This window comes from Myxine glutinosa, chromosome 1, assembly GCF_964187855.1.
Source record: "Myxine glutinosa chromosome 1, kmMyxGlut1.1, whole genome shotgun sequence".
NCBI lineage: Eukaryota > Metazoa > Chordata > Myxini > Myxiniformes > Myxinidae > Myxine > Myxine glutinosa.
In genome coordinates, this window is record NC_136261.1 from 393,463,383 (window position 1) to 393,477,424 (window position 14,042).

Genomic DNA, 14,042 nt, shown 5'->3' on the forward strand with positions numbered 1-14,042 from the left:
AACAAAATTTGATGATTGGCAAGGGATTGGCAGTAGTGATTGGCAGATGATGGGCAGTGATTGGCAAATTTTTGATTTGTTGAAATTTGATGTGCAAAATTGGTAGTGAGAGACCCCCGATGTGGTGGGATGGCATCCCTGCCACCTTTCCCATGGGGGGCAAAGGAGCAATAGTTTATGGGGTGTATGGCAGTGAAAACTAGCCCGGGTGGGTTAGGTTATATTGATAGGGCCCTAGAAGATGACAGTAGGTAACGTTAAGTTTAGTTAGTGACTGATACCTGTAGTGGGGACGCAGGTAGATTAGTATGGATGATAATGACGAGGGAGCGCAATAGTTTAAAGGGACGACTGGGAAGCGCAAGTTTCAGAAGGGAGTAGTTAGCTGAGATGATGCTGCGTGTGTGTGAGGATTGAACAGGTGTGATTGCACAGGTGTGCAACTGGACAGGTGTGTGGAGCAGTGTATGAGTAGTGAGTGTTGTGGATCAGCGCGAATGCGCTTGGGGAGAGAAGGGTGCAGGTGGCACCAGGTGTGAGAGCACAGGGGTGCAGGTACAGGTGTGTGGAGAGAGTTGGAGTAAGTGGTACGGAGTGGTGTGCATGGTGCGAAGGTGTGGATGGGGGAAGAGTGGACCCCCTTTCACGAGTACCCGGGGCGGGTAGTGTAAGTGTTAGGTAGAGGGAGCAGGTAAATTGTGGTTGGATATTGGCATTTGTGGTGCGGTTGCAGAATGGTGTTGTGAATGGGTGCATTAGTGTTGTGGAAATGGCTGGGCGTGTAGCCTGTTAGTGTGTGTAGTTGGTTGGGCACTCCACCACTGTGAGGATGTCGGCCAGGTGAGGCCGCAGGTGGGCTCTGGGAGCCGGTAGTTGTGAGTGGGTGCCTGAGGATCCCGGGTGTGGATCGGGCAGCCCAGTGCCAGAGAGGGCACGGAGTGGGGAGAGTGCCAGAGGGCCTTTCCCAGGTAGTTAGGTTAGGGCAAGGAGCAGGTAAGCTCGGAGGCAACTGCAGTGGTGGAGGTGTGCAGGTGGGTAGACCCACTGGGAGAGGTACACGCCACAGCCCAGAAATTGTGCGAGGGCACCGGGAGATGAATCGGGGGAGTGAGACCCCAAATTGAAGAGCACCACAGTTTGGCCAATGGGAATTGGTTTTTAGAACCCATAGTGTAAGAGGGCCAATGGTTTGGCCGGAGAAAGACCCCGGGTAGTGTAAAGTTGTTAAAGTCAGTTAGGAAATAGTTAGGATTGAAGAACCTGTCGCACCATACGCAGCCACTTACCTGTGGTGATGATGATGACTCCACACCTGTGTTTTCTTTGTTTGTGTTGCAGAAATGAGAATTGCTGTTGGATTTGTGAGACGCATCACGACGTGGATGAGACATTGGGGTGATTCCATCTCTCCCTCCCTAGGAGGGACTGATGATGAATTGGTAATGGCAAATTTTGATGTTGAGTTGAAAATGGCAAATTTTGATGAGAGTTGAAAATGGCAAATTTGATTGGTTAGGAGGGAGAGAAGACGAATTTGGTTTATGGGAGGAACGGGGAAGACAGTAGGGATGTTTGTTGATTTGTAAAGTAGATGTTTATGGGTAGTGTTGTGTTGTGTGGATACAGTAAGGGGTAAGGGAGGGGCCATGTAGGTTACCTGGTGGGGGGGGGGGGGCGTACGATAGGAACGTACCTGTCTCACCTGGTTCCCATGTGCCCCCAGTGTGCATCACCTTACATTGCGTGCACTTTTGCGCCCTTACCACCTTACTCACTTGTCTGCTTCTTTTGTCTCCCACCTCCGAGGATCTGGCTTTGGGGTAGAGAGAGAGGAGAGAGAGGTGCTGGCTGCGCAGTTGTGGGCCTGCACTTTCGCTGTTTGCTGCCGGGATCGATACACCATATGGACCGCAATGTTTGTGGCCACCCACAATGGACCGCAGTTCGTTTGCGGCCAAGCACCACCCGGGGATGGACCTATGGATCAACGTGGCACCTATGCCATACAGGTGAACCACTAATAGTTAACACCACCAAGTGCACCACAAGAAGAGCAAGAGACACCTGCAGGGTTAGGGGTTGTCGAATTTATTTTTATTCCAATGAACAATGGTGACTGCACCGATTGGTGGTGGGGTGGTGCTGTTGATGCTCGGGAAGGGTGCTCTGCACGTTATTAAAGGCCGTCGGCCACAGAGCACTCGTGGGTTGGTGTATCGATGTTGGCAAGCGCGCTCTCTCTCTATGCATAACATCTGCATGTGTTCCTCCAAAAACAGGTCCTGGATCGTAGTGTAAATAGCAGCGTAGTCGTGTAAATAATGCTCCCTACCGGCTGTATGTGTAGTTTGCGAATTCTTTCCGGATTCGGTTATCCTGTGGGTGTGTTTCTGTGAGGAGAAGGGTGCAACGTCGCAGGGGGACATATTTACTCATTTGTGAATATCTGTAAAACTGTCGCACTCAGGGTAGAGTTAATAGTAGAGGGAACTACATTGCGTGCCACACTAAAGTAGGTAAAAATTTATCGGGTCGGGACGCCCCGAGGGTAGAGAAGGGTGCAATGTTGCGAATATGGAATTTGGCCTCCATATCCGCTTGTAAATATTCCCCTATTTTCTCCAATACTCCCCAACTTTCCCCGATCCCCCATTCCCTAGTCCCATTGCATGTAAATAACAATCAGTAGAGCCGACCTTCCCCTTATTCCCCCCATTAAATGTCGTGCCCAGGTCCACCGCACCACACGTAGCCAACTTTCGGACATCTTCCTAGTTATTCTTAATCTATGTCTGTTAAGGCCTCGTTTCCATTAATTATGACTCTTCGTTGCACCAGAATGTGATTATATGGCATCAGTAGTGAGTTTAGGACCTTTCCCATACCTCCTCCCATCTTCTTCCCCAAACAACAACAATAACAACAACTACAACAACAATTACAACTACAACTACGACTACAACAACAGAGGGGCGGGGAGTGTGCGTCCTCACACCGGCTCGGTTACCCGCCATGACCATACGCTCCACGGCGTTACCCCGAAGGGGCTGGCTGTCAGCTCCTCGTCAGGGGCGGAGCCAGTAACCCCCCCGCACGCACCCAATGAGAAGCAACGTGCCGATTCCACGAGGCGGAGCTAACGAGCCGAGGGCGTGTCACTCCCCGCCGGATATACGCGGCCCCGCGCCGGATGTGACGTCAGATGCGCACCCAGCCTGGAGAGAGAAGTCGCCACCCCTCGAGCGCTGCAATACCTCCACCGCATCTCTTAAACTGGACCGTACGTGATCCTGCCCTGAGCCCAGGTGCACCTGGAGCGATCGCTACCCGCCTGTCCTTTGCATCAAACCCCGTGTGAGTGAGCCTTGTCCCGTTTATCTGTCGTCTGTTGGGAATAATATAAGAGTGTGTTTAAGTGCCCACCTTCCTATGTTTCCCTCTTGTCCCTGTAATCTAAACCTTCCGCATTATTGTAATAACAACCTTTGAGAACCGTATCCCTGGTGTCGTGTCGTATTAATTCCAGCCGTGTGTCTTCTTTTTCCTTCATTGGTCTAGCATAGCGCGATTAGTCAACGTTCGGGCACAATCGGGTAACTTGTGCAGACGTGGTCATACCATAAAACCGCTCGGTAAATAACATCCAAGCCACGTCTGTAACAATATGTACAACAGAATGGTGTCTGCTTCCATATGCTGACATGTCAACTCAACTACCTCCTCATCAGTGGACAAATCACTACAGCGTTCCCTCACAGAGTAAATAAATCTGGTATCTGGATGTTGGAGTAACAGGGTTTTGAACTCAGTCTTCAGAAATTGCTGCAGACGAATTTTGTTTCCTGGGTTCTTGAACATGTTGTTGAAGTGCCTAGGGGATGGCAGTTCATCATTTCTCTTGATGAAAATATTCCTGGTCCCACCAACAAAAGGCAATTCACCTGTTCGCCTTTCATGTTCACTATCTTTGATGCTGTGTTGTAGATCATATGGGTCATTTACAAATATTATCTGGGAAGCCGTAGGATGGCGTTGGACAACAAGGTTAAACATTTTAGCAGCATAATCGCCCCATGTATAAGCACTTTCGTCTTGCTTCTCTCTATCCTCAGCAGACGGGGTTGATATCCTCCAAATGAACCCCATATCTACTAGTGCAATGTATCTATCCCGGAACTCCAGGTCAATAAAGTTGAACTTTTGTGCCAGTTTAGATTTTTGCCCTTTGCGCATTGTTCCATTTACATTGAAGATGGGGAGACACTCTTCTGTCACGCGGTATTCCATGACTTCAGATAGCACTAGACCATCATCTAACTCTTGTGCCAAAGTGATGATCTCGGCCATGGCTTTGTTTTCCATAGCATCTGTTTTTGTGACCTTCTGTTTTGATGCGTCTTTGATAACTGGTGGTTTGCTGAAGCTGTGTCTGCTGTTTCTGTGTATGGTTGCATCAAACTGTTTATCACCAGAGAACTTGCGTTCTTTGAAGAATGATTGCACTAGAGTCTCCCCATCCTCATGTGCTGAGTCAAAGTCTTTGACAAGTGCATCTGATGCGACCATTCCTGACTGGAGCGACCTCAAGATAGGCTGTGTAAGGTCGAATGGGTCACAATCAAATTCCGTGATGCAATTGTCTAGATCTTGTACACCGCGCTCATCCAGCAACAACCTCGTTGTGGAGTTCTCTCTGTGACCTTCAGATGATTTGGTGAGGTTTGCCAATGCATGTAGTGAACTTCTAACTCTATTCACAGAGTTGACGGTTCTTGTGTGAGTCAACAACATCTTTTCATTTTTTAAGATGCGCTTCCAACCTGCTTTCATCTTCGACCCTTTATTCATGGTCATTTCTATCCAGAGATCCAGGGGTAAGCACGAGTACGGTTTCCCGGTCATTGATTGCGCGAATAGGCCATCTCGCATGTACCTCTCTTTTTCTTCGGGGAGACTGCTAATCTCAAGCCAGAATTCTACAAGCCATCTGCTGTATTTATCATTGTCGTATATCCACAGCCATGGCATCATCATTCGGAGGGATGCTTTGAATGAATCCCAATCCTGTGTCCTCAGGGCGTATATGTTCATGATCAGTATTTCAACCATTTCCATAAAGCTCAACCAGAACCTTGCCATAGGGCTGTCTGATTTCCCAACACTCTCAAATGCTCTTTCTACAAAGGACTTGAACTCTGCATCCATCAGGAAATCATCTGCGATGGCCTGTAATTGTTCTTTTGAGCTATTGGGTGGACTTCTAAGAACTTCCAACTTTGATTTGAGCTCCGATGATAGCTTCAGTCCCTCGCTGACCCCGTGAAAAATAATCCTGCGAATGAGCACCTCATACATAAGTGAAAGGCACCTTATGCCTCTGTTGTAGTGTTTACCACGAAGTGCTTGGTCAACTGATCCTTCTGAAATTATATCGGCTGCCACAAGAATTTCAGATAAACCTGAGCCATGGAACCGCTTGTTTATCGCCGATATGAAGGAAATGTGAGTGTGGAATGGACCCAAGAATGGAAGGATAAGTTGAAATTTCTCAGGATTCTCATTTTTCAGCTGGACAATAAGGGCATAGACTGGTTGGTCGCCTACCAGCTGAATCAATGGCATTGACTTGCACTCGGCTGCGGTGACCATGCGACACATAACCTCGTGAACCACTGACTTCTGAGGTAGCTTTGGAAATGTCAGAAAATAGTATGCTGTACTTTTCACCACATACTCATGGATATTAGCCTGGAACCCAGTGAAACTTCCAACTTTCTGTTCATCAGCTGGTATGTTCTTCCCTGCAATATCCAGACGGGCCAACACGTGCATAACACCTCGCTTTCTTTGCTCATCACTTGTTTGAAGTGAGATATCAATTTCCTGACGAACTGCTGGCTGGCCACGTTTGACTGTTTTGTAAGGATGAATCTTGTGTTGTAAAGTACTTAAATCTTTCAAATATTCAGACTTGGTCAATTGAAGTATAGGACGACCCTCCTCTGAGTCCATTGATGTAACATCATCAGGTCGTACAAACATAACATTGGTCCGGTGAGATGTATCGGCCCCTGTCAATGTATCATCTTTGAAGTCATCGTTATCTAGGATACCTGTTCCTGGAAAACCATCTGCTAACTCGTCAGGACAAGCAACATTTGCTTTGATATCATCCATGGCCCAAGCTTCATACAGAGCAAGAACATCTTTGTAACTTATTCCAAGAGCAAATTTTTTCAAGATGTCAATGATTTCACGACTCCGAGTTAATCCATGAAGAGTCACTGATAACTTTGTTTGGAAGGATGTGCGTTTGCCGGTGATGAACGAAAACAAGAGGGATGCCAAAGCAGCAATTTGTGGATCATGACATGCTTCAGTAAAGTCATTGGAATCAGGATCCTTGAGCCATGTCAAAAGTTGGCGCAAAAGTTCATGGGGTTCTTCAATATTTTCAAGCTCATCAACACGGAGAGGCCAAGATAAACCCACTTCTTCTGTAAACTTCTTTCTCAGACGCCTTGCAACATTGTTTAGTAACTGTTCATCACTTATTCCCCAAGAAAAAATGGCTGCTTCAATGTAACTTCCACCAGCAGATGCATCATAGACAATTGTGCTCTGGTTCTTATGGAAATGATCATGGAATCCAATGTTGTCTTTGAATTCATTTTGAAGCATTTGTTTTATAGTGCTGGTTTTCATCACAGTTTCAAAACCAAAGTTTGCACTCATTTGGTTATAATCAACCAGAAGACCCTGTAATGTTCTTGGCTCATTCATCTCCAGCACAACTGTATGGACATGCCTAAAAAACATCTGTCTAACCTCTGTAAGTCGCACGTTCTGTAAGTGCATTCGGTCACCAGATGAATCAGAATGTTTGTAGTGAGGCTTCACATACTTCATCCAGCAGGAACGATGATAGCGTATTTCTGACGCAAAGGGATCAGGGGTAGAATCTATGACAGTTAAAATTCTTTCTCTCATCTGGTCATCTTCCAAGTGTATTGTATGTGACTTGAAGGTGTTCCACGCATTCAACTGTTGGATAATACATAATGTTTTGGAATTTTTCAAGTCTTCTGGTTTCAGACACCAAATGCACAGATTCTTTTCATGAAGGAGACCTGTGCTACGTGAAGATCGTCCAGCTTGCTGCTGGTCTTTTGCATGCGTTTCTCGTGTGTCCACTGTTTGTTGTTTCTGTTCTTGATCTCTTTTTATTAATGCTCGTTGAAGTCCACGTTGAGCTGCCAATTCAGTCCTGCATGCCTTATGAAAATAGACACCATTCGGTCCTGCATCCCAATTGACTGAATCATAAACAGTTCCAAATTTATGCAACCCTTTCCAATCTTGTGCTTTGCCCTTCATGCGTTCCCATGCTTCAGGAGAAATGTTGCTTTTATCTTCATCGCATTGTTCATTACACAAAATACATAGTCCAGATATTTCCTCTCGTTTTCTTTTTCTGTTTGGTTGAGGCTTCAGTACTGGTGTTGACTTTGGTGCTGACATTGTTCCCAGAAGATCTAAAATATAAAAATACAGAGCAGATGTTAGTCTTGATCCTATGGGGATCCTAATCATATTTACTTTACATCAATACACAGAAGAAATGTTTGTAAAAATTACTAGTATGTGGACGTCATGAAACAGAACAAATGACTACCAGATATTCACAGCCCATCATCATCATTTACCTATACACTTTATATGGTACACAATATTATATCAAACATGTGCTCTAAAGAAAAATGATACACATAATTAAAAATCATTATTTTGTTTTAAAAATGGAGTGTTTCAATTGTTCGTGACGTTTCGGTGACAAACATTTAATAATTTCTTATCCATGGGTTTGGGAAAAAAATTGTTGTTTTTGGCTAATTTATGTTAACCTTTTGCCAGCCATTTTGAAATTTCAAGGTTATGGCAACCACCTTTACTTTTAAAAGTTGCTTATTTGAATTTGCCATGTCAGAAAACATATTATTAGACACTAAAATCATTAGAATCGGACAATGTTAACTGTTGGTGAATTTGACCACCAGTCAAAAGTGCATTGACCTTTCGACGTTGTTGACCATAGTGCCCTCATTTAAGGTCGGAGGTATAACAAACTATACATTTTTGGAATCCTCATGACTAGACGAGTAATTTGATATGCATATCGACACGATTGGAATATATTTGAATTTTGACCCCTGTTTGACCTTTGTTGACCCTTCCCGGAAATGCCTGACATTTTCAAGGGGGCAGCCCAAGTCAAAATTGTTCGGTATTCATCAGGGAACACAAAAACACTTTCAAACCTTTGTTCCCAGAATTTGGTCACGGGACCTACAGGCTGGTCTCGTACTATAAGTGAACAAGAAAATTTTGCTGTAATTCCTACTTTAGTGAAAATACACAGAGATCCTATTTTATTAGTCAAATAGTTTGTAATGTGTTCCAAAATCTGCACATTACTGCATGGTGTTACTTTGATACAATACTCGGGCATCGACGGGTACCTCTGCTCGTCGACTATAAACGAGAGATGTCTGTCTGTGTCTTTTATTTTTTTTTTGGGGATACAGAATCGAGGCTCGTGAAAGAGCTAACATTTATCACACAAATAAATCAAACAGACAAAGTAGACAAGATGGGGAAGCACACAAACAACATTTGAGAGCAGGGACATCGGGAGATGTGTGGGAGGGAGAGGGCTTGGGGGGGGGGGAGGCGTGGGAAGGGGAGGGGGTGGAAGAAGTATAAAACACAAGGACACCAAGGACTTCCAGGAAAGAAGTTGGTATTTCAAAAAAGTGGATTTGGGGTGAAATTAGCAGGGGTAGAAAAGATCAAGGTTTCAGATGGGGGAAGACAAGAGATGGTGGTGAACAGCTGTTTTAAAGACCTGGAGGGAGGAGTGTGATTGAAGAGAGTGAGGGAGTTTGTTCCAGAGGTGGGAGAAAAGAGGAATGAAGGAGTGAAGGTGAGCAGAGAGTCTTCATTTTGGCAGTTTAACCATAAGAGGCAGATCTTGTGCGACCTGTAGGAATATTTGGGGGACAGAGCCCAGAGAGAGCTGGGGGAGCAAGGCCGGAGAGGAGTCGGTAGAAGACGGAAAGACCACCAACTTGCCTGCGGTGAGTAAGTGAAAGGCCCTCAGAGATAGCTTCATCGCGGGAGATTCCAATGATTCTGAACGCTTTGGTTTCAACAGCGTGAAGACGAGCTAGGTGTGAGGCAGGAGCACCAGCCCAGAGGGGAGAGCAGTGTTCCATTGAGCTGCAGATGAAAGCCTTGTATGTGGTGAGGAGCTCAGGTGTGCCAAGGAAGGACTTCGCACGACGGAGGATGCCCAGTCGGCGACAGGCTTTGGAGGCCAGATTTGAAATGTGGTTTTCCCACGAAAGATCATGGCAGACAGTGAGACGCAAAAGCTTGAGCGACAGAACTTCTTGGAGAGGATTGTGCAGAAAGTAGATGTGAGGGCTGTCCAGATGGTCTTTTCGGAGAGACAAAGTAAGAGTGTGACATTTGTCAGGATTGAAAGACATGTTCCACTTGTTTGCCCAGTCTGTGATTTTGTTCAGGTCTGCAGAGAGTGAGGAGGCTGGTGTGTCGCTGGCTGGCTGTGTCGCTGTGTGAGGTCGGGTTGTCGCCATTTTTATCAGACATGGCTGAACAGATCTTCGTCAAACTTTCAGAGGTTCATTAGCGAGTGCTTGGGAGTGTTTTAGGCCAATTTTTATTTATTTTTTAAATCGGTTTTTTTATTTTTTATTAATCGCTCGATAGTGCCGAAGCCTTTTTAAATTAATGACAGTTATATACAAGTATACATTCACATAAATAAATACAAAACAATCACCAGACATTTGAACACAAATAAATCAAACCATTCCAGAAGTGTACGAGGTTGGTAGTTTGGCTTCTTCTTCTTCTTGATCTGCATCACAGTTAAATCAGAAACGTGATGAACGCCACATTCACCCAACAGTATATATATGAATACCCTTCCTTTCCTGCCTCCCCCCTTCCCTCCCTCCTCCCCCCCACTCTCCCGCCCAGCAACGCCGGGTACTTCTGCTAGTCACTTAATAAATATTGGTTGTGCCTGTGATCGATAGAATAGATCTTCACATTGGTTGTACCTGTGATTGATGGACAATTATTTATTTTTATTGATCACCCTCTCTGATCCCTTTCCTTCACTTGTGGTCGTTTCCAAGATGGACGATATCGGTTTGATTTTTTCCCAACTGAGTCCCCGTTCTGACCCCAAAGGTAAACGAACACTTCCGGTAGAAAATATTTCACATCTCGGAAGATATCGATTAATGTTCCGTGTTAATTAAGAGAAAAGAGTTTGTGAGATCCCGATTAATATCCGATTGAGCTGAGGAATTACATTAAAATTCCCTTTGATGTCCCTTGTCTCGTTATCCCAAGGTTTGTGTCGTTTACCTGATGGATTCACCCGGGGATCAATTTCAGAAAAAAAGAAAAATTCAAATAAAAGAGGAAATTTTCAATAAATAGGTCAGTATTACTAGGTAAACTGGTAGTCTGGTGTATCAACATCGGGGGGAAGGGGGGCGGGGAAGGATGGGGGAAGGGGTGAATTATTGTACCCAGTAATTAATAAAAAATAAACCCTCCATATGGGAATCCGGTAGATATTAATAATGTATTATATTAAACTACTACAACTACCACTACTAAACAAGTTTTAAAAGTTACATTTGAATGAAACGCACATTTGAAGAAGAAGAAGAATAATGAGAGGAAGAAGAATCCGTATTGTATGGTGAGGAGAGTGAAGAGTTCGGGTTAAAGTTCATTTCACATTAAATAAGACAAACAATGAAATTATTAAATGATATAAACTTTATTATAACAAAAACATAAATAAGTAATCACATCGTCATTAACAAATGAATTATTTTATTGATTTGAACAAAAAATAACCTGATCGGTTCATGATGAAAGTTCATTTCACTAAAGGTACAAAATGAACGGAAGCAACATCACCAATCTCAATAGTGGGTTTAACGGGGTCCATGAAGTTCTCCCTGAACACGTGCAGGACCTGTGATTCCCCGGAACACGTAAACTCTCCCGCCTCGCAATCCAAGAAGAACCCAAACCGTTCAGGATCCCCCGGCATGGACAGAAAGGTACATTGTTTGTTGTGATGTGCGGAGTATTTGTTAAAACATTTCCGTAAACACCAAGACTCGGGATTCTCTCCCAACCCGCTCACTCCCTCTTTTCTCCCCATGGAGTTTAAACAGATTCCGATTCTACAAAAACGACTCGACCTCACATCGACCTCCCAGTAATGACGACCCGAGGAGAACTCTCATGGGAAACAACTTGTGTGTGAAAATCAAACCGATCAGGATGTTCCAGGTAAAGATTCTCAGTCCAGGTTCGAGTCGCCATCCGAAGATCCCAGGAGATCGAAATCTGTCGATTTGCAGAGTTGGGGTCCAGACTCGGTCTTCGCCCATCTGTGGACACGACACGGGGTCGCAGACTTTGTCAGACAAACGGACAAAAACACAAACACATTAATCTCTTTTCATGAACTTTGGGAATCACATTTATCACAAAACTTTTATTACAATTATTTTTATTTATTTACTTTACGACCAACAACGTACATTATTTATTTATTTACTTCACGACAAACAACTTACATTATTTTTTTCACTACAAAAAACGTATATTATTTATATATTTATTTACTTGATCACCAACAACTTATTACCCTGCGTTCCCGAAGCGAAAGGCACGGTTAAGCATTCGGGTACGTACGTGTCTGCATTTCAGTAAAGTAAAGTGTGTTCCGTGTCAGCATTTGAAAAATTCAATTTCTCGGCAACCGTTGGTCCGATTGACATGGAATTTTCACCATAGGAGGGCCTCCTCCTGCAGAGTATTTTAGCGAATATTATGAGGAAACAGGTCACGTCGTGTGGGCGCCATCTTGGAAAAACCCAAAAACTTTGCACCTCTATATCTTAAAAACTGCTGCACAGAAATAATTGAGACAGGTCTCATTGCAAAGAACTCTCCATGCAGAATAACATACGTGAATGATGACGTCATGACGTCATAATTCGACAAGTAAAAAACTTATCCGATCAGGATGAAATTTCTTTAGCATCTTCTCGGTATAAATTGATGCAGCAATAAAATTATTATGACGTCGTAGGTCACGTCGCCATATTGTTTTGAGTGAGAAGCCTGAAAAACCACTAAAATCCACTTTTCTCCAAAACGACTGTACAGATCGAGGCCAAACTTTGCAGGCAGAGTCGCATACCCATGACGATCAAAAAAAGTCAGCAAGCATGACGTCATGCGTCACATGGTTTCGGAGTTATGACATTTTTAAGCATAGACTTTTAAAACCAAGCTCTTCCCTCATTTTTGATCCGATCGGGGGGAAACTTTACAGATGTGTTCAGCATATCAATCTACTAAAATGGCGTTTTGGAATTTGCGATAGGTGACGTGGTTTGGCAGATATAAATAATTAAACGAAAATATTTTAAAAATTATAACTCTTGAACTGCTTCATTAATCGACGTGAAACCTTATATTGTAGTGGAGGTAATTAAGTGTAATAAGTGTGGAAAATTTCAAGATGATTGGATGTACGGTCTGGAAGCTAGAAGTTGTTATTGCGTGAACAAGAAGTCTTCTAGAGTGGGTATGGAATTAATTATCACACTGCACATGACGAGCAGGCAAAGTACGGAGCGACCTCATAGGGTCATTTTGACCTCAAATAAAATTCTGATTTCAGATTTGTTGATCGCTGAGATATATTAACACACGACCAAAACAGATTTGGGGAAATTCCGACGATTTTTGATGAAAATCTAACATTTGTGTCTGCATTTCAGTAAAGTAAAGTGTGTGCCGTGTCAGCATTTAAAAAATTGAAACGTGGCTCATTGTAAATAACTCCACGTGGTGAATAGGTGTTGTTAATGATGACGTCATTGGTGCCATAATTATGACGTCATGATTCAACAGGGACAACGCTTAGCCTGAAATTTATTGAGCATGATCTATGCAACAATTATTGAGAAGATTATAATTTAATGACGTCATCGCTCACGTGGTCTCGCAGCCATATTGGATCAAAAAAAAAAAGAAACGTAAAAAAATAGAAGAGTTGGCTCACACCAAGTTGACTGCACAGGGTAAGTATTCTATGAATACCATCTATTATTATTTATTTATTTACTTCATTACCAACAACTTGTATTATTTATTTATTCACCACTTCCAACAACTTATAATATCTATTTATTTACTTCATTACCAACAACTTATTTTATTTATTTATTTCCTTCATTACCAACAACTTGTATTATTTATTTATATACTTCATTGCCAACAATATATACTTTCCTTCCAATATATACTTTCAATATATACATCCAACAATATATACTATATACTTTCCTTCATAGTATTTGCTTGTTTCTTTGATTTCCTTTTCTCCCCCCTACCTCTCACGAACATCTTACCTTTTGTCCAACGTTTTAAAAACAAAACAAACAAATAAACAAAAAATTCTATATTAATTCTTTCTCTCCTCCCGGACACGTGCTTGTTCGCTCTCCTCCTCGTCTCGACTTGTGCCCCACCCCCTATATCTCGTTTTTCTTCCACCTCTGCTCCTTTCTCAAACCCACGTTCTCACTTGGAGACTTTTCCCAGATTATTTTTCATGGCTTTGTTTAAATATTATTAAAATATGTTTAAACTGCAGCCGTGATGCAGACGCCCCCCCCCCCCCCCCCACCCAGAATTTCCATGTTTTAAACATTTCCCAGTGTGTACCCTGGATTCGAATAGGTACACCGTATCCTTGCGTGTCGTAAGAGACGACTAAGAGGGTTGGCATCAAGAAGGGCATCCGGCCATAACAACATTGCCTCAAAAAGAGAACCGTGACAATTACAACTACATATGGGCAGGGTACAGCCCGAAGTGGAGATCGGTTTCTGAGGCTTGGGACA

At 43.4% G+C, this 14,042-nt stretch overlaps 2 protein-coding genes across 2 annotated transcripts in view; one reads left to right on the forward strand and one right to left on the reverse strand.

Annotated features, from left to right (window-relative positions):
• The first annotated feature begins 1,694 nt into the window (after window positions 1-1,694).
• Window positions 1,695-14,042, forward strand: part of LOC137416663 (uncharacterized) — a 209,070-nt gene continuing 196,722 nt past the window's right edge. Inside the window, exon 1 of the mRNA XM_078770322.1 lies at window positions 1,695-2,009. Coding sequence (XP_078626448.1) covers window positions 1,914-2,009 — 96 coding nt within the window. The 5' untranslated portion in view covers window positions 1,695-1,913. The remainder of the gene's footprint in view (window positions 2,010-14,042) is intronic.
• Window positions 10,867-14,042, reverse strand: part of LOC137419568 (uncharacterized) — a 64,557-nt gene continuing 61,381 nt past the window's right edge. Inside the window, exon 5 of the mRNA XM_068105575.2 lies at window positions 10,867-11,510. Coding sequence (XP_067961676.2) covers window positions 11,320-11,510 — 191 coding nt within the window. The 3' untranslated portion in view covers window positions 10,867-11,319. The remainder of the gene's footprint in view (window positions 11,511-14,042) is intronic.